At 38.9% G+C, this 26580-nt stretch overlaps 4 protein-coding genes across 7 annotated transcripts in view; 2 read left to right on the top strand and 2 right to left on the bottom strand.

Annotated features, from left to right (window-relative positions):
- LOC104928802 (E3 ubiquitin-protein ligase TRIM38) overlaps positions 1–26580 on the top strand; it is an 899066-nt gene that overhangs the window by 114227 nt on the left and 758259 nt on the right. The gene's annotated exons all lie outside the window — the stretch shown is intronic.
- Positions 4421–6408, bottom strand: parp11 (poly(ADP-ribose) polymerase family member 11). Of its 2 annotated transcripts, XM_019273480.2 has the most exons (7): positions 6254–6407; positions 6028–6148; positions 5886–5955; positions 5672–5735; positions 5184–5317; positions 4943–5094; positions 4421–4848 (listed from the first exon to the last, which is right to left on the bottom strand). In XM_019273480.2, exons 1-7 carry the CDS (start codon positions 6320–6322, stop codon positions 4550–4552), a joined length of 909 nt encoding a protein of 302 aa, XP_019129025.1. In that variant the 5' UTR covers positions 6323–6407; the 3' UTR covers positions 4421–4549. The 2 variants fall into 2 exon arrangements, with proteins under 2 accessions (XP_019129025.1, XP_027127993.1); XM_027272192.1 differs by having other exon boundaries at positions 5886–6148; positions 6254–6408.
- Positions 6933–12208, bottom strand: LOC104928787 (poly [ADP-ribose] polymerase 11). 3 transcript variants are annotated; one of them, XM_027272190.1, is made up of 10 exons: positions 12050–12207; positions 11899–11947; positions 11647–11771; positions 10014–10134; positions 9838–9913; positions 9660–9668; positions 9428–9500; positions 8819–8946; positions 8343–8494; positions 6933–8250 (listed from the first exon to the last, which is right to left on the bottom strand). In XM_027272190.1, the coding sequence occupies exons 2-10, from the start codon at positions 11939–11941 to the stop codon at positions 7934–7936; spliced, it is 1044 nt and encodes a 347-aa protein (XP_027127991.1). In that variant the 5' UTR covers positions 11942–11947; positions 12050–12207; the 3' UTR covers positions 6933–7933. The 3 variants fall into 3 exon arrangements, with proteins under 3 accessions (XP_027127991.1, XP_027127990.1, XP_027127992.1); XM_027272189.1 differs by having other exon boundaries at positions 11899–12208; XM_027272191.1 differs by lacking the exon at positions 9660–9668 and having other exon boundaries at positions 11899–12208.
- LOC104928798 (sodium- and chloride-dependent betaine transporter) lies at positions 13403–25936 on the top strand. The gene is made up of 16 exons (XM_027272187.1): positions 13403–13496; positions 13786–13975; positions 14093–14227; positions 14632–14772; positions 14891–15002; positions 16076–16123; positions 16628–16751; positions 17705–17839; positions 19484–19587; positions 20055–20179; positions 21022–21134; positions 21221–21358; positions 21583–21685; positions 23891–23991; positions 24958–25104; positions 25242–25936. The coding sequence occupies exons 2-16, from the start codon at positions 13798–13800 to the stop codon at positions 25392–25394; spliced, it is 1857 nt and encodes a 618-aa protein (XP_027127988.1). The 5' UTR covers positions 13403–13496; positions 13786–13797; the 3' UTR covers positions 25395–25936.

Genomic DNA, 26580 nt, shown 5'->3' on the forward strand with positions numbered 1-26580 from the left:
ACATGTGGCTCAATGAAAAACTGTGCCAAAATGAATAAATCAGTTAAATTAGATTTTTTCCCCCTGTTGTTGTCACAAATGGAATTGGAGTGTAAATATTTTGGTCCATAAAAATTATGAAATGTTACAATAAATAGGGTTTTTGTGAGTGGAATGGTAATATTATGGATTTTCTTATTTTGAAAACACTCAGATATTCTGTCTAATGTACAAACAGGAACATACACTCATGGTGTAGAGTGGATTTCACATATAAAAATAAATCTGTATTATCTTGCTCTCATCTTGCCTCTTTATATCCCAGGTCAGAGTAGCAATTTTTATAAGCTCTTATCAAAGGAGCAAAATGTCAGTGTGATGCTCCGCTCTGGTGTAAATCAGCAAGTCTTACTTTCTAAATATAGCTGAGTCACACTGTTACGGCCGTGGCCGTCTTGGAGTCTCTTTCTCTCTCTCGCGTGTGTGTGTGTGTGTGCTCAACGAGGACCAATTCTGCAGATGAAGAACACCTGCGCTGTGTGCCCTGATTGGACAGGCGACCGCCAGCCCTCAGCCAATCAGCAGAAGTTGGAGTATAAGAAGCAGGTGGACCCAACATTCCGGAGCCAGCTGTAACCAGCCGAGCTCCTGTGCTGTTGCTCTGTGTGCTTAGAATCCTTGCTAGACTGTGAACCTTGTTAGAGACTTTGGATTTGTGAGGCACTAGGTTGAGTTTTTGTTACATTGCCATCTCACCTAATTTGACTCGGTTAGATACCTTAGTTTGGGTGCTATTTTGATTGTGCGGGTTATTTTGGGGTAGTGGGTGTTATTTTTGTATTTAAGACAATAGCTCTGTTAGAGTCCTTTTTTTTGTTCTCGTTTTAATTTGGTTTTGTAGCACCCTTAGTATTTGCCTCTCTTTTGTTGTCATTCCTTGTTAAAACAAGCGCCTTTTGTTAATTAAAAACAACTTTTAAACCTCATAACACCTGGGTATTTTTATGTTACTTCCCTCTTCCCTTTCCAACGAGCTGGTCGTAACATAAAGTGGGGGCTCATCCGGGATTTGAACCCTGGACCTCTCGCACCGAAGCGAGAATCATACCCCTAGACCCTCTTCCCTTTCCAACGAGCTGGTCGTAACACACACTTTCCTCCTTTCTTTCGGTGAACACAGTCCGAACTTTTTTTTTCTACTTTTTTTTTTTTTTTTACACTACAACTACCAATTAACAGTTTGCTACCTTTGTCAGCCAAAAGATGAAAGTCATTCACACATGGTGGCCCCATGTGTGTTCTGGTGTTCTATATCCGGCAGACTTCTGACAGCGAGAGCAACACCTGTGTCTGCATGTTAAAGTAAACCACTAAAACTTACACAATAGGGAAGGAAGTTCAGTCGGCCCATGACAAAATGAAAGATTTCCTCCAACTGCTCCATACTATACGCCTGCAAAGCACGGATGTGGGAGGAGTGGAGCACATGGATTGTGCCTGATGACTTGGCTGAAGGTCAGGTTGATGTGCTTTGAGAGTTGGGCATGCAAATAATAATTTAGCTAGTGGAAAATACAGATATTATGTCAGAGTAGGATGAAAGATTCATTTAGTTATTTGTCTTTACTGTTGCCTCAGTTTTATATTATATCTGATTATTTGAATTTCATTTAAACTCATAGTGATTTAAGTCAGAAGATGGACATAAAGTACAGAAGTAAAATATACTAAAAGTATTAAAATAATAAAAGCATCCGCTGTGACTGATATATTTTTGTTTATGGCATTGTTAGACTGCTAATACTGATGCATGAATGTTGTAGCTGGTTGAGGTGGAGCTGGTTTTAACTCCTCCACAAGATAAATCTGAGGGGTCATGAGATGATTTATGGGACTGCTTACAATAATCTATATTCCTGTTTTTATGGCCTTTTTCTGTAATGTTTGCTTGCCGTGAAGCATTGCTTAAGTTTTACCTCTTTGAACAGCTATTTCAGTTAAAAGTTTAGAGGGGAAATGTCTCCTTGGTGTAACTCAGATATTTTGTCACGAGCTAGAAAAGTTGGAAACACACATGAAACACTGTACTAATCACGTAACAGTACAGTCAACATTAAAAGTAAACAGGATAAACTCTGCTACAAACACATATAAGTCATATTCACACACACCAAACACAACTCCAACACTAAGCAAATTAATTATGAAATATCAAAATCTCTATAGTGCCATAAAGTCAACCCACTCAACCATATTTTATTGTAAAAGTGTGAATTTTTATTAGGCGGAAATTAAATCTTTCTGCTTGTGTGCCATCTTAATTTACTCCAGTGAGATACTGATACTTACGCATCTGAATGAAATGAAACGTCACAATGTGAGATATTTTCAAGCAGAGGCCTAGAAAAGAGGCTGGAGCTGAAGAGTTTAATGTAAAATCTAAAATCTGCAAAGTCACCTAAAACATTTCTCTGCCAAATAAATGTAGTGGAGTATAAGTATAAAATAGAATTCAATTAAAATACTCAAATAAAGTACAAGTACTTCAAATCTGGAGTAGAGTACTTGAATTCATGTGACTTTCCTGCACTGGATATGACCAGCAGCTGTAGCCGTTGAATAACTAATAATGTTTCTGGGAGGAGGACAGCTGGATTTTTGAAAATATAATGATGAGCCACTTACTCACTCTGAAGGAGTTCTGTGCAGAAGTAATGGCAAAAATGTGCCAGTAGAAAACCACCAAAACTAATACGGACCAGCCGATGCTGACCCGTGCCAAGAGTTTAACCTGAATGTGTCAACAGCGTCCTCTGCTGTCTGCTTCCTTCAAGTACAGTTGGCTCCATTTCTTTGAACAGGTGCTGTAGCAAAGTCACTGCTTTGGTTGTAGGAGGACACCACCCGTCACTGATTTGGGTGTATTTAAAACAGCCAAAGAGAGCTGAGCAAAGAGTTTCACTTTCCTTGCTCGTGTTGAGGAAGTTCATAGTGTGCTGTTAATAGTGTCTTCATTACACTTGCAAATTTCAGCAGCTGTGTATACTCGGTGCTGATTCCTCTTCGTCATGTGTGATTCATGTGGTTCAGCAACGCACTGAATCATATGTAACTGATGATTGTGAGAAAGCGTTGACTCCCTCATTGTTTTCTGGGACTTTTTCGGTTGGGAGGGATGAACATTCTCTCACACATTTTATTTGTTTTTGCTTTTTATCTGGTTTGTGGTTGCAATGTCTGGTGAATTACTCACAACCTCGGAATTAAGTTGATCAAACCTGACAGAGTTTGTGCAGGCCATCTTGTGCTGGTGCATAAAGAGGATGCACGCCTCAACAATTACCCTTAAATGTGGTTTAGTGTGTTCTTAGATTTGATTGGATACTGGGTGTGTGATGGAATTTAAACCAAATAAGATACATACTGCATGTACATGTAATTCAGGGGTGTCAAACTCATTTTAGTTCAGGGGCCATCATTTACACATGTGCATTACATCTTACAGATCACAATGCATCTGCAAAGGCACAAAACATTTAGTCAGAGGTATCCGGAACTGAACAATATAGTGTTTTACATGATCAAAACAACATCAGGTATCAAATCCTGAGTCGCAGCCAATTTCAGAATGTCATTTAAGTGCTTGTGTGTGAGCCTTGAGTGCAGCTTTGTTTTATTGACGCTCATTGCAGAGAAAAATTGTTCACAAAGGTACGCAGTCCTTGCACAAATCTTTTTTGCAGTGAGGGGGCTGTCAAGTCTGGGGCATCCTGGCAAGAGACACTGATAAAATGTGTCCAACCCGACACAAGGCACATTTGTCTTTGACCCCGCAAGTCAGTTATTCCAAGTAGGAAGTAGTAGAAGGTCACCAAAGACCTGAGACCGAAACCACAAAAGAACACATAGAACAGATCATAACAAATTGTTTTTTATTGGCAGTTCCAGCATGAACAGTTTGCTTGCTTGACAGTGTTGTGTGCAACCCCCAGCTGAAATAGTTACTTTTACTGGAAATTTGCATTTTTACACTTTGCAAAGTCATCCCATGGGCCAGATTGGACTCTCCAGCGGGCTGTTTTTGGCCCATGGGCCATATGTTTGACACCCCTGATATATTTGGTGTCCAGTTCCTCACAATTCGTGCCAGAAGAGGCCTTAGTTTGTAATTGTATAACGATTCCTAGAATGATTTCTCTCCTGTATTGGTAACGTTACATAAATGGGTTACCCATTCCATTAATACCGTGATGTTGGCTCAGAAGTTGCACATCTGGTAAATAAATATAATTTTTAAAAAGTAGCTGTAAGATACTGTAAGCAGTGCACCTGCATCATTGTCAATGAAACCAGAGTCATTTTAGGTCTTTTGTCCCTCAGTAATAATGCAGATAATGAAAAGGAATAAACATATACACACCTTTTGTTTTTGTTCTCCCAGGAAATTTATTTCTAAAGCCCTTCAAAGACAAATCTGTGTAACGTGGTCATAAATATTGTAAACAAAGGGGACAAAGGTCGACCTGTAAACAGTGCTATCTCGCTTTTAAAAAAGCTTTTAAAATCCTCTTCAGTCACTGTACTGAATCAAGTACTCTGGATATATTTGATTTGGATCAAATAGAACAAAAATGGTTGGATTATTGCTATCATCCACACAGCTCTGGTGAGGGTTTTCCATACTTCCATTATCAGGTTTTAGGAAATTTTTGTGTCCAACAATTGATTTTCCGATCACCACCCGTGCCAGAAATATAATTTTGGTTGCTTCTTGTACAATTTGTGTTTCCACGCCATACAGAGGCAACGGATCCTTGCTGCTCCTGCTGTATTTGTTTGCATACGAGGCATGCTTTGCAAAATATACTCCTAAAAGGACAACGAAACTCAGATCAACTGTGGGAATTCTTATCTGTGCATTACAATTATTTACATTGTGTGAGAGAGAGGGGCACAGACTTACCTTTGCCATATACGTGGCCATTTTGTCCAGCTAACCGTACGTCAAAGTTATACTTGCAAATGCTGTCAACGTTTTTGATTTGGGTTCCATGAAACAGTCGTCGCTCCTGAAGTTCTTTGACGCCATGGATTCTCATTAGCTGTTTCTTTTTCCTTTGACGCATTAAAGAGAAAGAACAGTTTGATTACAACAATAGGAGGAAATGGTGGATGAAATATGAATAACTCAAAGATGTGCCTACCTGCAAAAGATTTCCCATAGGTCAATGTTCTGTATCCTGCTGATTGATACAATGGAACCTCTCAGCAGCCCATCGTTCTTCACATAACCTGCCACGCACTGATACTCGGGAGTGACTTCTTTTAGAGGGATTAACTGTGAAATATATTCAAAATATAACATATTATGTATAATATATTCAATAACAGCTTAGGCTGAAGTAAATATTGAAGCATATACATTGTAAAACATTTACAAAAAGTAAAATGTAATATTTTGTGACCTTTGTCACAGGACGTTTATTTTGTTTTATGCATTAATATCTCTGAAATATTTCTCCAAGGATGTCACTTTCCATTATTTTACATTTTCATACAAAATAATGTGTTCATTGTTGCAAGAGCAACGACATATGACAACGTGTGTGACATCAGAAGTCACATGATTCACTTCTCAGACAGACAAGTTATGATTCCACGGTCACATTTTTAATCATCTACACATTGTCACCTGATATGGACAAGTGGGATCAACATTCTCCCAGAAGACAGGAGCAACGCTGAAGCAGGAACAGCTGTGGGAGGAAAGAGTTAACTTGTTTGCAGTGTTTGCAAGTTTCACTTTCATTTAGCAAGAAACCAAAGTGAACTGACTCACTGTGTGTACACCGTGCACTGTGAATTATTTGTTACTGTAAATAAACATGTTTCAAGCCTCATTTCACCTTCTCCCACAGTCAAAGCCCCGTTGGATTCTTCTCTGCTTTCCTGTGCTGAGGTCAGTTTGTAACATTGCTGTATGAGAACACAGAAGTCCTGTCAGCATAGGTATTTCCAGGTAAATGAGGACATAACCAAAACAGATACCTGAGAAATCGATGTCACTGTGTCTGTCACAGCTGGATGATGACACCTTTAAAACCGCTTTGGAGTTTATTTTGTAGTGGGACTCGATATCCTCGCTCCTCAGGGGGTTATCAGGTTCATCCTGCAGGATGGGACACAGAGACACAGGTCAACTATACACATTGTGCTCTATATAATAAAAGGCAATTGTGAAAAAAAAAGTGGAATAAATAAACAAACAGTTTACCTCAAATCTGTGCCACCTTCCACAGTCTGCCAGATAATGCCAACACCATGGAGTGTCTGATGTGTCCATAACTTTCCCTTTTCTGACAGAACAAAAAAAATAGACAAACAAAACTGACACCCCTCTTTCTGGTTTACTTTTGGAACTAATATTGCTTACGCTGGTGTTTCTCACTCATATGAGTCAAGTGTCAGGGAAAGCCACACCTCTAAGCATGACTGGCTTTCCTGTTTCCTGAGTGAGGTAGACTCTAAAAAAAAACAACCTCATTGTGTCTCTCTTTTTCTTTGCTAAAAAAGATAATGCAGCACACTTATGTTTTAAAGTTTATTATTATTTTACATGTGCAAATTACAGACACACACACATATATAGCTCCATACACCCCTTTACACTCGCAACGCAACACAGCTGTAAGTGTTAAGACTGAAGACTTCTTCACTTATCTGCATGTGAAAACGAAACACTTGTGACCATTCGCCACAGAGTTGTCCGGTGGTGTGCGTTGGTGGTGGTGGTGGTGGTGGGGTTGTGTGTTGATCCATTATTGTAGCGTTGCACCACCTTGTGGTGAACTTACTCTGAATGCTTTTGCCACATACACACACACACAATCACAGTCATACAAAAGTCATGAATTCAACAAACGCACACAGCAAAGCAATATTACATTGTGTGGTTAGTTCATTACAGTACTGTACATTTGCTGGCTACATTCTTTTTTTTGTAATTTTTTATATATATATTTTTCATAAATTTACACCAAGTGCAAAGATAACCTGTTTATTCCTTTAGAGAAATATGTTAGCAGGTCACACTGGGATGATTTTTTAAGTCAAATGTGATGCACAAACTGATCGAAAACGTACACAGAAACATATTGCTCGAGGACCACGAGTGAACACGACATCACAACTTCATGTCATTGTGACACAATTACAAAACCTTTCATGGAAAGGGAGTAAAGTGCACTGATGCATGGTTTAAAAAAAAAAATGTAGAGGTAGAAGCGTTTTTTTGTTTTGTTTTTAGAATAAAAACAAAATTAAAATCCATGCCTACATAATACATTGTACTAGGTATACACAGATGCTGATGTCGCTAAATGAGTGAGCAAGAACCTGTTGTGGTTTTTGGTTTTTTTGTCGTTCGGAAGTTATGTTGACATGACTTGTAAATAAGCTCATGCGTGGCACTGTGGATGTGAAGGGATGGCACTGTGGCCAAATGGCAGCACATCACCTATGACCTACAGGCTGCGAGTGCCACTCTTTATTTTTAAACAGCTGTGCACGGATATTTAACAAGCAAGCACAGGGTCTGCATTTAATAAAAAAAATGCCACACAGACTGATCTTTAGTCAGGATTTCTTTTTTTTTTTACATCACAGAGACGTTCCAAACGTAAAGGCCAGTCTTTGAATATACTGTACAGTATACATGAAGTCTTTACTGTCTTCTTCATTTTCCAATTCCCACAAAGGCACTTTAGTTTAATCCAGTTCGACACTGGATCTGACTGAAAGAAAAAGCAAAAACGTCCCATATGCTTCCTCCGTTTCATTCTGTCATTTGATTCTGTATCCAAAATATTTCCACATTTGAGATCCAGCCTCTATAAAAAAAAAAAAAATCTAATCAATCAATCAAAAAAAAAAATCAATCTTCTTGTTTCAGGTTTCAGTAGAACTCAATCAGATACTCTGGGTAAATCTGATTGCTGTCAAAAATGACATAAATCTTTGGATTGGCCAGATCGTCCACACAACTGTCATAAAAGTTGGTGAAGCTGGCATCCTTGGAGGGCGGTCTGCAGTACATGGAATGGCCGACTGTGTATTCTCCGACAAGCACTCTGGCCAGGAACATGGACTTGTAGGGCGGCTCGCTAGCGAATATTGGCGGGGCGAGTCCGTGTCTCTGCAGGGTGGTGTTGTGCTTCCCTGTGGTGTGACAGAAATTACTGGAATATTTGGCATCCCGGGCAAAGTAGCTCCCTGCAGGAAGGAATAAATGCGGTTAAAAATCAGACCGACCGAAGAGGAGTGAATCGTTTCATGATGTTACATCACAACACAGAATGATCTACCTTTGCCATAGACATCACCATGGCTTCCTGTCAGCCGCCAGTCAAAGTTAAATGTACATATAGCTTGTATGTTGCTGTGTCCTGTGCCATGAAACAGCATTCGTTCCTCAATATCCAATGTGCGCTTGACTTTTCGCAACTGTGTTTTCTTCCTTAGGGGAGACGACAACACAACACAGAGTACTGAGCACTTTGTTACAAAGGCGTACAGGGATGTGCTCAAAACTACAGTACGATGAGACTTTCAAAGTCAAAATGAATGAAACGTTTCAAAGAATGCTCTTAATTAGGTTTCATCCTTTTGATTTGATTTAACAGAAGAAGAGCTTGGAAAGGGACCATCATACCTTGTTAATGCAATGTATGCAATACATAAAATAATAACAAATCAACAGTAGAATTCTCTGCTAACGACAAAAAAAAGAAGCATTTTGGACATTGTGCAGTCCACCACCAACAAAACAACAACTGTCTACCTGCAGAAGAATTCCCACAAGTCCAGGTTCTGAATCCTCTGGATGGATTTGATCGGATGATCCATCGTCCTTTCGTACAGTCTGGCGACTTCTTTAAACTCGTACGTGTCTCTTCCGAGCTGGATGAGCTGCAAAAACAGCAGGCGCACACGGGTAAAACAGGAAGAGCATCGGCGTGTTACAGTGTCAAAAGCTTGGTTTAGTTTAGAACACCGAGATCTGGTTTGATTTTGTCATTTCTAGAGTAATGTTGAAGGTTCGAGTTGATAAATTAGGTGTACACTCGTGCACTGAACTTAAAGATTACTCCTCAGTAGACTCAGTGCTCATCAGAATCTGTGTAAATGTGCATGAGTGTGTGTCTAACCATCCCTGCAGATGAACCTCATCAAACCACTTGATGGCGCGCAGTAATCAACAGTAACTCATGAAAAACATACCCTTACACATCTCATCTCTACAGCATGTCTGGGGTGAGATGCGAGAAGCAAATTGATAATATAAATATATCTAATACTGACTCTTTCCAGCATCTTTAAACTTTAAGACAGTCTTGCGGAGCGAAATGCTACAAACAACGTGTGTCTGTGTGGAAACGGTGTGCGTCACCTGATAGGGCTCATCTGTATTGATTCTCTCCCAGTGACACGGAACAGGCAAGGCAAGATTATCACAAATGAACCTGACAGAGTAGGAGAGAGAAGAGAAGAGGGACAGCAGTATGTGACGTATGAGTGCACTTGTTTTCTGTAATTTAGGAGAAAAAAAAAACATGCAATAAACTCTTGGAACTTATCTATCTCCTAAGATATTTGTGCCTGATGCATAGATCCTCTCTTGCCTTGTGTTTCTGCAGAGACCAAAGGTCAGGATCAGCGGCAAGGCAGCTTTCACGTTGAAGGGATTAAAGGTTTGAACCCTGACACCTCACACTTCTCCCTCCAACATCTTTTTTTTTTTGTTTTGTTTTTGTCAGATGACACAGAAAAGTTTTGCGGACGGACGTCACCGCATCTTACCTGAAGCCAGTCGCAGAGTGGAGGGAGCGTTTGATCGGCCGCTGCTTCCCTGTCGTTACGTTTATCTGCCGCATAACTGGGGGAGAAAAAACTGCATTCGTGCACAATTTCTGAAACGTTGACACAAACTCTTTACCCTAATTACGAATCAAAAGTACCTTTTAGTATCACTTTACCTGAGAAGTCCAGTCTGTATGTGTACTTGGCTGTGTAGAACTCCATGACGCCTCGCTGGTTTCTGTTGTAGCACTGCTCAATCTGAGCGCTCGTCACGGAGCAGGCAGCACTGGGATCGATCTGAGGGGGAGAGATGAATTAGTCGAACGGAAAGACGGTTAATCGATTAGTCAACTGTCAGAAAAAAATTATCAATTAGTTATTGTAGTAATTTTTCCAAGAAAAAAAAAGTTTCTTCTTCTTTTCTTTGATCAGAATACTGTAAAAAAAACATACCCATCACAATATCCTAGAGCGCATGGTGACCTTCAACAGTCACATAAAATCAGTCACCAAAACAGCCTTCTACCAACTCAAGAACATATCCAGAGTTAAGGGCTTCATGTCCCAAACAGATCAGGAGAAGCTGATCCATGCTTTCATCTCCAGTAGACTTGACTACTGTAATGGTCTTTTGACTGGACTCCCCCAAAAAAGTATCAAACAGCTGCAGCTCATTCAGAACGCAGCAGCTCGAGTTTTGACCAGAACAAAGAGATCAGAACACATCACCCCAGTTCTTAAGTCTTTACACTGGCTCCCAGTTAGCCACAGAATAGATTTTAAAGTTCTGCTACTAGTTTACAAATCACTGAATGGTTTAGGCCCACAATACATAAACGACATGTTAGTAGAATATAGACCCAGTAGGGCTCTGAGATCTACTGACTCAGGTCAGATAGTGGAGCACAGAGTTCAAACCAGACACGGTGAAGCAGCATTTAGCAGTTATGCTGCTCACAACTGGAACAAACTACCAGCAGGACTGAAATCAGCCCCAACTCTTAGCACTTTTAAATCCAGGTTAAAAACTTTTCTCTTTTCACGTGCTTATGGCTGAGCTCTTTTAAAGAACTTTTAAAGAATTTTTAATCATAATCCAGTGATTTGTTTAATGTTTTAAATCGTTTTCAAATTTGCTGTTTTAATGATTTTAAATGACATTCTGATGTTTTTAATTAAATTTTCTTCTCTTTTCATTTTTTTTTATTTCTATTGCTATTGCTTGTCTTAATGTCAAATGTTTTTCCTTGCCACTGTAAAGCACTATGAATTGCCTTGTGTACGAATTGTGCTATACAAATAAACTTGCCTTGCCTATCAAATGTTCTGTTTTGTTACGATCGATTGAAGTGAAATTAACCATCCATATTTTATTTTTTTGTAACCACTTCATTCTCATAAAGGTCACGACTTAGGGCATGGGAGTCGGTGTACGCTTGCTGGACAAGTCACCAAATCATCACAGGGCACACGGAGACCAAAAAGCATTCACACTTGAAATCGAAAACAATAATATGTAACGAACACACGAGTGTAAAACAATAATATGTAACGAACACATGAGTGTAAAACAATAATATGTAACAAACACATGAGTGTAATTAAAAAATCTAAATGGTAAAATTTGCAGAAATGTAGGTAAAAAAAAACAAATCACTGCAGCTCCATTCATTTTAACTCATATGCAAAGGTGCCATGGGATGAACAGTGACAGTGATTAATCATCATGGACTACATCCTCTTTTTTGACTCAGTGATTGGAGACACAGGAAGGAGGGAGCAGCACATGCTGGACTACAGGTGAACTACCTCAAACATGTGCCACACTCCACACTCGGCCAGGTAGAACCAGCACCAGTTTGGCTCCGAGGTGTCCATCTCCTCCATCTCAGTGGACTCCTCCTCCGACGACCTGATGGCTAACATAGCTAAATCTGAAAATGAAGAAGTGGAAGAAGAAACAAGGCAAATATATATTTAAAAATAAAAAAGTATTGGGAGTTGTAGGGTGGAGGAGGAAGGGAGGAAGGAAGGAGGAGGTGTTTTATTCGTGTGACAAACCTAACGTCAAGATGATGTTTTTAAGCCATGGTCGCGGGGGCATTTCATCCTGTAGGGGAAATCAAATAATGCAGGAAACTGCCATGTCGGTCTGTAGCTACCGATAGCAGCAGCTCCGGTCTCCTCTCCTCAAACTCTGCGGAGGTCTTACCGGTTCTCAGCCTGTCCCTGCCCCTGTCCGTGTCCTTACCGGGGTGTAAATGCTTCATACATGATCAATAGGTCGCCACAAAAATCACACACTCCGAGTGACAGTGGAGGAATAGCGCGACATAACATTTTCGTTTTTGCATCCCCCTATGCGTTGTTTACATTTATTTCCTGGTTCGGCACGCACGTAACGTCAATGCGTAACGCATTGACGTTACAACGTGACAAGATCACCTTTGCCCCGAGTTTGTCCAGAAACTAATAATAATAATAATAATAATAATAAATAAAATGAGTAACACCATCACTAACGTCGGATATATTTTACCCGATATATTAAAATACAGTTTTCAATCAATTTATGTAAAAGTACAACACTGTATGCCAAATTGTTGTAATCTTCTTTAATTTCTCCAATATACAATATCACATCAAATAAAAAATAAAAAAAAGGTACCACCCTTTAAAAAAGCAGCAAAATTATTTAAAAAATCAGGTAATCCTTAACGAGAAATGTCCTAACAAAAAAAATAATGGAGCTGGGAACTTGTTCTTTGGTCCATCCATTCCTGAGACATGTGAGTCTTGTCTGGTGAAGGCAAAGTCTTTCTGCAATAAATTGTAGATGGACAAAAAAGTGGCACTCACTATCACTATCACTATGCCTCTTGAAAAAAACATAGATGGGAGAAGGGAAATAAACATACCATTAATGACATCAGTGAGGACCAAGGACCCATGCAACTCAGACAGCAGCAACACAATGAAAATCACATGACAAGAATTGTGTGGGTGAAAATCACCTGATGCTAGTGTCCTTGGGTTAAAGCGGAGCTATGCAATAATTATAGAAGTAGACGTCTGTAAATACAGTAAAATATCATATCAGTGGTACATAGAGTATCCAGGCCAGGGTTAGACCAAATGTTGGTTTAATCAACATGTTTCAGCTTGTGGGTATTAATTAAACAACAAAAGAAAACACACTTTTATTTTTTTAAATATTAAACTTTATGCTGCTTCTTATGTAAATCAGAGGAAATATTCAGTGTACTACCGCCACCTGCAGCATAGTAAGCAATACTACATTAACTTTTGGATGAACTTTTTTACATGCAAATAAGTATATGATGCATGCAAGACCTACTTCCATAACCCACAGTAATATCTAACTCATTTATCCTGCATAAAAATACATTATGCATGCTCTATTTGTTTGCATGCATGACTGTTTTAGGTTGACTTTGAGGTCTTTGGCATTTAACCGATGGCTCACATCAACTGTGTAGGCTCATGAGGACAACCAGTGTGTGTGTGTGTGTGTGTGTGTGTGTGTGTGTGTGGTATCCCCCAGGACACACCCTCTTTAGACAAAAGGAAAGCTTGTCTTCAAACTTCGCTCAGTCCGTTAAGGGATTTTTTTCTTGGTTGACGGTTCAGGCTCACGGGTGAGTTGCATGCATTCAAATATATGCATTTTTTTTATAATCTTCAACATATTTAATTGCTTCATTACGTTCATGTTTAGTTTCTCAGACTTTGTTTTTGCAGCCTTTACTACAAGTTAGTCGCTTATTTCTTTGACGACATTTGCAGCCAATTGCATTCGAGAGTTTTTTTTCCCAGCTTGTTAGAATAAATACGACCATCAATGAAAACGTAAAAGCATTTATATATATATGGGGGAGAGTTACCCCGATTTGCATTTCACTTGTGTTTATTGTGTGCATGCCACAGGGCTGAGAAACCATGTCAGAAGAAAGCTCCAGAGGGGCCCCTGGACCAGATAAAGTGGATCCTGAGGAATCGGTCCCACCAAGGGGGAAATGGGAAAATAACATGGAATTTGTTTTCTCCATGGCCGGAGAAATCATTGGTCTTGGAAATGTTTGGCGATTCCCTTATCTGTGCTACAAGAATGGAGGAGGTGAGGGTCAGGGTTTGGATTTTTCTGGCTGTAATGTAGAATCAATGGCTGCTGAGCAAATTATGTGCATAAGACATATGTGACTCTTCTTCATGGGTATCTACTGTATGTTTGCAGGTGTCTTCTTCATCCCTTACTTTGTGTTCCTGTTTTTCTGTGGCATTCCTGTGTTCTTCCTGGAGACAGCACTGGGCCAGTACACCAGTGAGGGCGGGGTGACCGCTTGGAAGAAGATATGTCCAATGTTTCAGGGTAAAAACAAGGCTCGGACACAAGACTTAGTCAGTCAGTGAATGCACATTGATTATAGTGTTTTCTTGCATGCTGGTAAAGATTTTAAGAAGAAATAAAATGTTTCTATCTAGAGGAAAGTTTGGTATGTATGGTAAAAAAAAGAAAGAAATAATAATTTTTTCCACATTTGTGGAGGAGGTAAAAAAAAAAAACCCTCTTATGTGTTAACTCTCAACAATAGCTGCTTTGTGCATCCACTGTCAGGCGTGTTTTCCTCCTTTATCCTAATTTCTCAATTTTCTCATGTGTATAAACTGTATATCTTAGTCTAACCACTGAAGAGCTGTAACTGTTACATAACACAGAAGAAGACAGCTGTCAGAAACTTTTACAGCTGTGTGAAAAATCACTGTAACACGCAGGGGTCGGCTTTGCGTCCCAAGTGATTGTGATCTATCTGAACGTCTACTACATCGTGGTGTTGGCCTGGGCTCTCTTCTACCTGTTCAGTTCCTTCACAACAACCCTACCCTGGGCAACATGTGACAATTACTGGAACACTGGTAAGACCTGTTTTGTAACAAATCAGTGCCGACATGTATTTGACATTTAGTGTGCTTATTTTGTTCTTGTCGACCTCACCATCCAATTTACTTTTTCTCTCTTTTCTCCACCTCTTAGATTCATGCCATGCTGGCACAAGAATGACTTCTGACCCCGGTTTGTCTAAAGCTGACTCCAACTGGACATTCCTAAATAATGTCACATTAGACTACGATGACTATTTTTTCTTGTAAGTTATTATCAACCTGTTCCAACCGAACCACCACAACTTATGATTTTGTGACAGATACTGAATTCATTGTGGGAATTGGTCATATTGATATCATACATGAAAAGCATAAGAAATATGAGGTCAGTCTTGGAGACAGCAGCTTTGAGACACACCCATGCTTTAATGAGATTTATGCTTTTATGAAATTCTGTAATGTCTGTAATGAAAACAGTATTAATGATGCCTAAACCCTGTACAGATTGTAAAGCCCTCTGAGGCAAATGTACTTTGTGACTTTGGGCTATACAAATAAAATTGATTTGATTTGATTTGATTTAAACCTAAATGACTTAGACAGACCTCAAAAAACAAGTGAGGTGTCAAATGGGAGAAAAATACCATATTAAAGGTCCAGTGTGTGAGACTTACAGTGCTCTATTGACAGAATATAGCAGATATACAACTAACTGTACAGAACAGACAAATCAAACACTGTTTCTACATACAGCATTTCATGTTTGTGTGTGTTTTGCAGCCATTGTAGGTCCTCCTTTACGCTAGGAAGGAAACAGTGAGGCGTGGGGGTTGCAACCACAAAATCCTACATACTGGTCCTTTAAAATATATATAAAAAAAATATTTGACATTGTTGTGTTAGAACATGTTTGTCTAATCAGTGCAAAATCCAAAATGTACAAAAGACACAGGATAAGATAATATCTTGTATTATCACAGACATATTTGCATCAGTGTACATGTCAGCAAATCTGAAATAGGATTGTTGTTTATATCATGTATTATATGTAGAAAAAAATTGCTGATGTATTGTTATCAGATTTTTTACTATACTACTATATTATACTATAAATAATAATTTTTCCAGCGGTCTGTTACTGCATGTCATTCCCTCTCACTCCCTTTTTCTGTCTCTTTCAAGCTGTCACCATCTGATAAAGGCTAATAATAATAATAATAATTATTATTATTATTATAATAATATGGAAAAAAACTAAACTAATCTAAATGTAAAATTTAGAGGTATTGCTTGATTTCACTTCCCTTGAAAGTAACTATTTTTTTTATGTTTATAGGAATGGCGCAAGTATGTTAACCAGGTCACCGGAAGAAGAGTACTGGCTGTGAGAAAAACACACACACACACATGCATATGCACACGCACATGCACACACCTATCTACACCTATCTCTATCTCGATATTGCCAAACATTCCTCAGCAATATCTCTTAATGTAAACGTGATGTTAACGGAAAATGAGCCAGTTACAGTTTTTAATATTTAGAAGCATGGCAGCTGCTGTTCACATGATAACCTGCTGATTGGGTTTGAGAACAGATATCGAGGAAATATTCAAGACACGCAGCTTCACTGCACGATGAGAACAATATGCTCTTTCCCTTGCAGCTTTTGTAACATGAACTGAAGCTGAATCCAAACTAAACCTCAGAGCTTTAAGGATCTGTATTTATGTTGCAGATGTTTGGCTGTTCTTCTCATGCCGTTAAGTCATGACACATTTGTAGCGAACAAACAATAACGTGTGTATTTTATGCATCTGTACAGCCATTATTCTGCATGTCATTTGAAGAGCTTGCAGTTGTATGTGTGTGATCTCTTTCCCACAGTTTCCGTGTGTTAGGAATGTCAGATACCACTAATACAGTACGATGGGAACTGGCTGGGTGTCTCCTGCTTGCTTGGATTATTTGTTATTTCTGCATCTGGAAGGGAATCAAAGTCACAGGAAAGGCAAGTAAAGGAGTCTTTAACACACATACACACGACTGTTTCTTTCTACCCACCTTCACCCCTCTGTGATTGGCATAGATTTAATAAAAGGAAATCAATAAATGTTCATTGATTTTTTTATGTGTAGTCATCAGTGCACATAACACAACACAAATGGGCTAATAACCTCCTCTATCATAGAGCACAGTGATGGGTACACAGTATTTTTGAATTCTGTAATTGCTTTACTATAGTTGTTATTGGCAGAGTCCACCTTTCATGCTGGTGATTTAAAGTGACATTACATAGAAATTGGTATTTTGGTATTTGGTTCAGACACACACTTGCTGCTGTGAAAACAGCTTGGTTCTGTTTTGAAAAAGGAGTTTTCCGTTTCTTGGCTGACTTTATAAAAGTACTGCTGTTTCTCGATGATAGAGCGAGCAAGAAACACAAAAATGCAGGGGAAGGTGGGTGTACAGTAAGACAGCTGCAGATTAATGTAGTTAGTGAGTAAACAGTAAAATAATGGGGAAAAGACTTTTTCTTTGCCACAGTATCGGAGGATATATAAAGTATATTTTACATATTGTATCGAAGTTTAAAGGTTCAGTGTGTTGGATTTAGTGGCACCTAGTGGTGAAGTTGCGGATTGCAACCGAGTGAATACTCTCCCACGCCTCACCTAGTAAGAAAAACTGTGAGATTTGCGTTAAAAGTAAACATCCATATCAGAGGTTGGTTTGTCTGTTCTGGGCTACTGTAAAAAAAAAAGGTAGTTCAACACTGCAGACTTGCGGTTCAGTCTTCCCAAGCAAATTTTTGTATTATCAACTTTATAATGCGCTTATATGTTAGTGTTGTTTCCACTGTTCCCAAATTACCAAAAAATCACTTAAGTACTGGATTCATTCATTCAGTGAGTGTGTACGTAAGGAAACATAACCTGTTTGTATTCATTTCTGTGTTTGTAGGTGGTGTACTTCACTGCCAGCTTCCCCTACCTGATACTGTTCATCCTCTTCATCCGTGGAGTGACACTCCCAGGTGCTGGGGAGGGACTGAGATATTACCTCACCCCTGACTTCAGAAAGCTCGCTGATCCCAATGTAAGAACTCACCGTAATAATCAACTGTTCTTGTATCGTTTGATATATATACCATCACAAACACAAAGTAAACATGCAGAAAGAGTCGACTTAGAACTCAGAGCATTGGCCTCACATCCCTCCTCACTTTTTTCTTTGCCTTGCATCTGGTTCATCCGGTCCCTAGAGAGAGTCTTAACAAGAAAAGCAAACCAAGTTTGGTAATATTATTACAGTCATAAAAAGTCAGTCAAACTTTAAGTTGGAACCAAACTCTGGTAATCTACCATCGCCGCACCCTGCATTACATTATTTTTCATTTATTCACTTCTATTTATGCCTGAACCGAAGAGGGAATCGGACAGAATGTGTTCTGGATGATTTGGCATGCCCTTGCACAATGACAGCTTCTGTTTCTGCCAGCAACAGCGCCTCAAGAAAAAGAGCTCTTTCGTGATTGTCATCCTTCCTCTTAAAAGTTCACAGCTTGACTCTGGGCTTCAGGGGTCAAATGTAATCACTGAAGACTTAAAGCCTGGGGAACTGTGTTTGTGAATGGGGGCTCACTTCCTGTTCGCCTGTAGGGATGCATGCATGTTTGTATGAACATTCCTGTGCGCTTGCAAAAAAGATCTAGACTTATCGGGGATGTTGCTGCACAAAAAATAGAAATGAGCCCCGTAATATTTGCTCTTCCTTCTTGCTGTCTCTTGTTGTTTCTTTTCCAGTCTTTGTTTTACAGAATTCACGACTCCCTATCCTGTGCATACTCAGTTAAAATATCCGATCATGTCAACTTTTATTGTTAGTTACAGTAGAAGACACAACATGCCCAGCCCTGCTACTCATATAGCTCTGAACTACTGTGGGAATCTTAGTTTGTAATCGTGAAAGGGAGTAAAGGAAAAACTGTGAGAACGTCATTTGAAGTAATGTTAAAAGCAGGTGAAACTAGTTATGGGTCAGTTGGGCAAGAGTTACGCAATGCCAGATCATCTGTTTCTAAAGTCTTGCTTTTGCATGCAAGTGTCTGTTTTTTCATGAGTCACAGGAGGCCTGCATCTGGAGTCTGTTTAATATGTGAATGTATCTTCTTGCAGAACAAGAGGAATTCCAAACAAAATGCGTGTTTCTAAGGACACATCAGTTTCCTCTTTGTCCAGCGCAAAATGTAAAGATTCTTTGCGACAGAACCGCGCCCGGATATAAGTCCAGACTAGGGGCCTGTCTTTTGCTTTGGAATGATGCCAACTCTTTATAATGGCAATTCTAACAGCCCTATGGTGCTGCTAATGTTAACCAGATGCTGTCAGAACAAGGGCCTGCAGACAGACATTCCTGTAAATAAATCTGCCTACGCCACAATCCTCAATGCACAAAAGAAAAAAAACACAAAACGCACATGTGGTGCACACTCGTTCACATAGTGGTGAACAACAAAATCTGTATGTCTGTGAAGTGCACATTTCAACATGCAATCACAGAGATTGTGTCACTATTGATGCTGTCAAAAAGCAAAGCTGTGTGTTATTGTATAGTCCCAGTGAATCGTTTTGACCTGACAGAAAGGTTTTATTGCTCTGTGAAGAAAGGAGGTGATGGAAAACATGTGCTGAGGGCTATTTCAACAGTGTCAGCTTTCAAGTTTCCTCTCACTCGCTGTAGGTATGGGGTGAAGCAGGGACTCAGGTGTTCTTCTCCTACGCTGTGTGTCAGGGAGTGTTGACCGCTCTGGGAAGCTACAATAAATACAACAACAACTGCTACAGGTCAGTGTCCTTACACACAAGCATGACATACAATAATACAGACACACACACACACACTGAACTTGCACCAATAGGGTATAAAGTAGAAAGGAAATGAAATATTTCCCTACATTATTTAGAATTTCCTTTCAGGTAAAGCCCAAATTTCCATATGATTTAATGATATTCATGTATGGTTCCCATAGCAATCTAAGTCTTCAATCCTCAATTATGGTACGTCCATACCAAGTGGCATCCTCAGTGGCTGTGAACTGAAGCTCATGCAGAAATTACAAATGCTGCAGTTCATTGAATGGCCACTTGAAGCTGGCTACAGAACAAGTTAGTCATTCATGACAGCTGTATTGAGTCTGAATTTCTCTGTTTCTGTTTAAAGAAGTTATTTTTTTTTAGGAATTTGATATCTTTAACAAAATACATCATCGCATTTACAGTTTTATATTCACATCGTCTTTTTGTTGTTGTAGGGATTGCTTTGCACTATGCTGTCTGAACAGTGCCACAAGTATCTTTGCTGGTTTCGCTGTGTTCTCCGTGCTGGGATTCATGGCTTATGAACTGGAGGTGTCGATAGATCATGTTGTTTCTGGTGGTGAGTCATTCCTCCCTTTTACTTTCTACTTTCACTATTCACTTCATAAATTTCGAGATTAAAATATCTCAGAAAATGAATAGAAGCTGCATTTGATAAATCTTTATATATAAAACGTCATATAATGTCTGTCTCAGTGTAATACCACATATGATAAAGAAAAGGATCAAATCCTCACATTTGAGAACTAGAAACAACACTTGCTATAATACTTATCATTTCTGCTTAAAAAATGACTAAAACAATGATTTAATTATCAAAATTTTTAGTCGATAACTGATTGACCAATGCAGCTCTAATCCATTCATGCTTTGATTCTGGCAGCGGTGGTGCCAACCAAGTGTCCACAAGGTGGCATCTTATGTTCACATACAAATAAAAGGCTTACTTTTTTGTGGCCAGTGGGATGTTCCTAATATATCATTTGTTTCTGTTTTTCTCCGTTTAACTTTCTTTTCTCTTTTTAATCATGTTTTGGAAAGAACTTTTTTCTCTGCAGGAGAAGCGTGTTCCAAACAAAGCTATTAAACTAAATTTATTGAACCCAGTAGGACGCTTTATTGGCTAACAAGAAAAGTATGAGGGTTTAAATGACGATTAAATGGTAACACATACACATATAAACAAAAGTATGTTTATTTCTTTCTCATTGTTCTGTAATCATTTGCTTTATTGGTATGAAATGTTTGATTCTTCCACCTCGTCAAGTCTCTTAAAATCCTTAACTCATGTAAGGAGGCTGTAACCTTTGATGAGAGGTCACTGTGTTAATCCTTCGTCTTGGAGGTCACACTACAGCACACTATCATGTGTTGATAGATGCACTGATGTGATTTCCACAGGTCCTGGTCTGGTCTTTGTAACCTATCCTAAGGCTCTGTCAATGCTGCCTGTCTCATCCCTCTGGGCTGTGCTCTTCTTCATCATGCTCCTCTTCCTGGGCCTGGACACACAGGTATTGTACTCAATGCATCATAGAAGCCGATGTTCCAGCATCAGACTCTGCCTACAAAAGATCTGATTCAGTTCTTGTCCTCACAGTTTGTGTGTGTGGAGAGTCTGGCTACAGCCATCACAGACATGTTCCCACGGCAGCTGAGGAAGCCGGGCAGGAGAGAGCTACTGGTCCTGGCCATCGCTGTTGTCTGTTTTCTGCTGGGCCTGCTGTTTATCACTAGTGTAAGCAATAGAGAATGTGATTGATGGAAAATGCTGTAAGGAAAGTAGAGATAATTATTATACAGTAATAACAATTTTGGTGTTTTGGTACAGTGCAGATCTATAGTATGTTACTTGTATATAAAACATATTTATATATATTGCTGGATAGGGAAGGATATTGTCAAGTAGACTTTGACTCTCCTGTCTTTTTTTATCCTTGTTTTTTTCTGCCCATGTTTCAGAAAGGGATAGTCCTCTTTCAGGTGGTCGATACTTATGGCCCCAGTGGAATCAGTCTCCTTATCATTGCCCTTGTTGAGACCATTGTCATTGGCTGGGTGTATGGTAAGTCACACCACTCGGTGTTATCCATGTGTTACATAATATTCTTCAGATTTGGGTTTACTGATTTCAAATTGTTCATTAGAAGTTTCTGTAAATATCCGAAGCCGTTTGCTTTTAGCCTGTGCAATTTTTGCTATCTGCACAACCTCATCATCATCTTTAGTGCGCTACTTTCACACAAGCAATCGCAAGAAACTTCATTATATTTCATGAGCTCACGCAATCCCGACAGCAGCACTTGTTTCATCAGCGTAATCAGCTCACTGTATCTGTATAATCTTATCTGCAAGAAGGCGGCTTCCAATAACAACTCTGAGATCCACACTCGTTTTATTTTTATCGTTAGTTACATTAAAAGAGTTCTAACAAAACAAAAAAAGGACATTTTGATGAGATTAAAAAAGATAACAGGATTCTGTATTTATAGAGAATATTTAGTCAGTTTCTCTTATTATTACTCCTCCCAGTACTTTGCACCACATATATTCTACACACTCTTCTGTGGTACTATAGTATCGGTTGACCTTATATTTCCTCTGACACCATCTTCTGGCAAAACAATGTTTTTGTATTAGACTGTTTGGCATTTGTAGCCAGCCTCAAGTGGACATTCAAGGAACTACAGTTTTTGTCTCTTCTGCATATAGGAGTATGCAAAAAGGTTGCTCAGATTTCTGCTGAAAGAAATTATTAGATTGGTGCAGTTGGTGTCTTCCAAGCTGTTTGGAGTCCTTTGAGCATCCGAGAGGAGCCATGTCCACGTCAGGAGGGAGAGTTCAATAGCAAACCCCAGAAAAAAAGAGAGGAATTGATTTGAATTGACCCGTGTCTGCTATTTATTGAATAACTATGAATACAGGAAAGTGCAGCCCTCCATATTTTATCAGGGCAACATTGATTTCCCTTTCCTGAGCCTTTTTAATGCAGCTGACAGATACAGAATCCTTAGAGAAGAAATTCACACTTCTTAATCTCCGGCGAAACAGGACGTAATTCCACGAGTATTTCTAGAGCTATATATATATATATCACATGTATATGTTACATGTATGTCTATATCCCAGTCTGCCATCATTTACACATCTTCTGAGCTCTCACTGCTTCCCACACATTCATTACACTTTTCTATTGTACTTCTATACTGTATTTAACACCCTAAATGTCCTCGTTGTGGGATAAATAAAGTATAATGTAATCTAATCTAATTATCAGCAGTATTACTGGGCTAAATTACAACACGTGGGTGGACAGTTCCTCTGTTGTCATATTTGTCTTTTACATCTCATCTCTCAGAGTGTCTGTATTGTATACATTCCTGAAAACAAGCTGTTTTCTTTAATGAAACTGACGGTATGTAACATTTGCAAAAAGCATATTCCTTCAAAGTGCTCTCACAAACATACAGATATATATATATATATATATATATATATATATATATATATATCAATTTCTTTGGCTCTGAAAAGTGCATTTCATTTCCAAAAAAGTACTTGCTTCTCTGAATTAGGGTACAGCTACACATCTCATACTACAAACTGACGCAGAGTGAGATATTGATCAGTTTCTGCAGCAGCTCTCTCTCCCCGGTTTGTGTTGCTCAGCCATTCGTTCAGCCTCGTTGCCTCTTCAGAGTGAGGCCTTGTTATGTGCGGAGAAACTTCCTGAACTAAATTTTTTTCACTTTTCCTTGTGCATGTAGTTTCAGGGTTGATTACTGAATCATTTATGTGTCTGCTTTCCTAAATCGGTTTGACAGTTTATTCTGTTATTGTGCATTTGCAAAAAAAATAATAAAAAAATCAATCTGTGGATGTTGTTCCATCAGTCAGGTCATGTACTCAACCAATCACCTATCAGTTTCCTTCTCCTCTATGTATTTCTTCTCCTCTCTTCTTCTCTTTTTGTAGCAACAGCTTTCTCATCTCCATCTTCCACCTCCTCCTTACCTCACCTTTGCTCCTCATTTGAGCCACCTCATTTTTACTGATATTAAATCAATTATATTACTGGAGTTTGATTTCCCTGGGTACACACTTACTCCTTTCCCCTTCCTCATTACTAATTATTAACTTATTCTCCATTGTGTCTATGGAACAGTATGAAACCAAACTAATGTCATAGATTGCATTACCAATGCTGTTGATTTACCACCCTATAACAAAACCTTCTTATTCACCTCCTGTCCATGACTTGTCCATGCAGGAGCTGACCGTTTCATGCACAACATCGAGGACATGATCGGGTTCCCACCTGTCCCTGTGCTCAAGTACTGTTGGTTGTTCATCACGCCGCTCATCTGTGGAGTAAGATACTCACAACTGGGTCACATCTCTTGATTCTCCCTACTTGGCTTTCAGCTTTTAATGTCTATTTCCTCTCATGTTTTCATTTCATTATTTTCTACTATATATATATACAGATATTTTTCTGTCCTTCATAACTCCTAATCCCTTCTTCTTCCTGTTTCTTTCCCTCCGGGCCTTCACATATTTATTTTTTATCATCAGTAATTGCTTGAGCTTGAAAATAAGAGGAGAGACTGCTGCCTTTGTCGGATACTGGAGTAGCCACTCACACTTAATTGTGTTTTATTGTCTTTGAGCTCATTGTTTTAGTTATCTGGCCTCACTCTCACCGCTCTCAGACCCACCGTGTCTACCACCAAAAGGCAGACAGGGAAGGTTAGCAACTAGCTGGAAAAAAAGTGAAACATCTAGCAACTAAAGATCCAGATATTTGTTGTTGGAGGAGACAAAAACAGAGCTAAATATTGAAATAAAATTTTCCATGTGGCTACAAACTGAACTCCATATAATTCCTTATTTTGCTGTGTAAATACGCGACTTTTTTCTAACAAGTTTGATATGTTTGCTATATCAACTGCATAAGGTAACGATATGTTGTGTTTACAGCATGTTGTGCTGCCCCCAAGTGGCCAAAAAATCAATTATTGCAGGTTTAAATGTCACTGCATCCCAGCAAATAACTCTATATTGCAACACAATGCAATGTTTTCTATCTAAATCTGATGTTTTCTCTCTTTTCAACAATACACACATAAACACAACATGTGTTTTTCCACGTTTTGCAGATATAACAACATTATACCTTGAGACATTAGGAGAACGAGGAAAGAATGATGCATTAGCAGAAGCTACAGCTCTGCCGATTGGAGAATAGTTCTGAATTTGCCTGTTTACCTAGTCCATTTTACACCACTACATTTGTTTAAAAAGCTAAATCTAACTTGTCCATTTCCTGTCCCGTAGCTCACACTGATATATACCCTGCTACAATCAAATGCCATTTACGTGTATGGTTTTGAACCCGGCCACTGGGCCAAAGCACTGGGCGCTCTACTTATCTTCATACCACTGATGTGTATTCCAGTATTCCTTTTGATCACACTTTATAAGGTGAGTGAATTCAGTATCTGTTTTTGGTCATTTTTAAATATGATTTAATTAAAAAAAAAAATTCTCAGCAGTTAACTATGACAATGATGGGCGCATGAGTATGTTTCATAACATTATATTTTCAATCCGACAATCAGAATCCCAAAAACATGACCACACCATCCAGTGATCTACGCCAGGCTCAACCACATAAGCCCATTCTTCAGTTGTGTAGACGCGTCATCTTCGAGGCCCAGAGCCCGCCAAACAGGAGAGTGGAGGAAGGAAACGACAAGATGGCGATGGTTTGATGGTCATTGATGACAAATTTCATAAAGTTTTATAAACGTTTTTTTATTTTTTTATAATGCATATAAACGTAAATATCATATGCATATACAATTAGGGTTGGGTATTGTTTGAATTTTATTCATTTTTAGTTCTTTTTGATTCCCAGTTTTCATTCAAATATGGTAAAAAAAAAAAAGTTGCATTGCCTGTTTACCTAGCTCAACACTGACTCTGCTCTCCCCATCTGCATGCCCCACACCCTGGGCCACAAAACTTCACTCTTCCCGATGGTCCAAAATGGTTGTGGTGTAGTGTTCACAGCTCACAGCTAACAAACTGAGCTAACATTAGCTAACAACAGCTACAGAGACGCCCAGAGTTGATGCACAGCAGCTGGATGATATCAGAGGGAAAGCAGAAAACATTTTCTCCATAAAATGTGATCCAGTTTCACCAAAACATGCTAAGAAGTATTTCTTGTGAGTGATTGTATCTGGAGCACAAAGTCACCTAATTACACATCAATGAAGCACCAAAAAGTCTTAAAATCTATTATTTTATGGTACAAAAGTCAATGGGTGTAAAGTCTTAAAATCTATTATTTTATGGTACAAAAGTCAATGGGTGTGTTACTGTGTGTTACTGTTTAATGCATGAGGCGAGTTTACAGTGTTTATGTTTAGCCATAAATACCCTAAAGCAACCAGTATCAGGTACTGCATCAATATGTACTGAGCAAACTCAATTTAGACCTAAAATGAGACACGAGGACTACTTTTCTCTTATTATTCTAAGTAGCTTTTATCCACTAATCGCACACCCTCCTTGCTTAACCGTACACACTCCTTACCAGCTTCCACCCTGCAGCTAATCACAATACAGGAAACCTAACACACCGTTGCACTGATGTTTGACATATACAGGTCCTGGGAGATATGTAGCCTTTGTTTGCAATAATAAAAGGTCAATACGTTTAGGACTTGATTTTTGTCATGGGTGCCTAGCTTTGCATTTTGGATTCTGTGTTGGAACCAAATTTTAACCATATATAACCGTATATACAATGTATATTTTCCTATACACCAATATGTGTGCAGGTGGCAGAACTGTTACATCCTATAATGTTTATCAATGTAAAATTTTAAAACACGTTGCTGAATGTAATCTCACTGTAATCGTGCTATCTTTGATATTAAATGTTTGTAC

This window comes from Larimichthys crocea, chromosome XX (genome assembly GCF_000972845.2).
Source record: "Larimichthys crocea isolate SSNF chromosome XX, L_crocea_2.0, whole genome shotgun sequence".
NCBI lineage: Eukaryota > Metazoa > Chordata > Actinopteri > Sciaenidae > Larimichthys > Larimichthys crocea.

What these genes read in the sequence shown, in the direction of transcription:
- parp11 (XM_027272192.1), bottom strand. Translation starts at nt 6,322, where the DNA reads ATGGACACATCAGACACTCCATGGTGTTGGCATTATCTGGCAGACTGT. An exon ending in CTATGGGAAATCTTTTGCAG is followed by an intron (nt 5,095 to 5,183) that starts GTAGGCACATCT and finishes AATGCGTCAAAG; the next exon opens with GAAAAAGAAACAGCTAATGA. An exon ending in TGGCCACGTATATGGCAAAG is followed by an intron (nt 4,849 to 4,942) that starts GTAAGTCTGTGC and finishes TTGTCCTTTTAG; the next exon opens with GAGTATATTTTGCAAAGCAT.
- LOC104928787 (XM_027272189.1), bottom strand. Translation starts at nt 11,941, where the DNA reads ATGCCCCCGCGACCATGGCTTAAAAACATCATCTTGACGTTAG. An exon ending in ATACAGACTGGACTTCTCAG is followed by an intron (nt 9,914 to 10,013) that starts GTAAAGTGATAC and finishes TTTCTCCCCCAG; the next exon opens with TTATGCGGCAGATAAACGTA. An exon ending in TTGTGGGAATTCTTCTGCAG is followed by an intron (nt 8,495 to 8,818) that starts GTAGACAGTTGT and finishes GTCTCCCCTAAG; the next exon opens with GAAGAAAACACAGTTGCGAA.
- LOC104928798 (XM_027272187.1), top strand. Translation starts at nt 13,798, where the DNA reads ATGTCAGAAGAAAGCTCCAGAGGGGCCCCTGGACCAGATAAAGTGGAT. An exon ending in GATATGTCCAATGTTTCAGG is followed by an intron (nt 14,228 to 14,631) that starts GTAAAAACAAGG and finishes TGTAACACGCAG; the next exon opens with GGGTCGGCTTTGCGTCCCAA. An exon ending in AGATCATGTTGTTTCTGGTG is followed by an intron (nt 20,180 to 21,021) that starts GTGAGTCATTCC and finishes TGATTTCCACAG; the next exon opens with GTCCTGGTCTGGTCTTTGTA.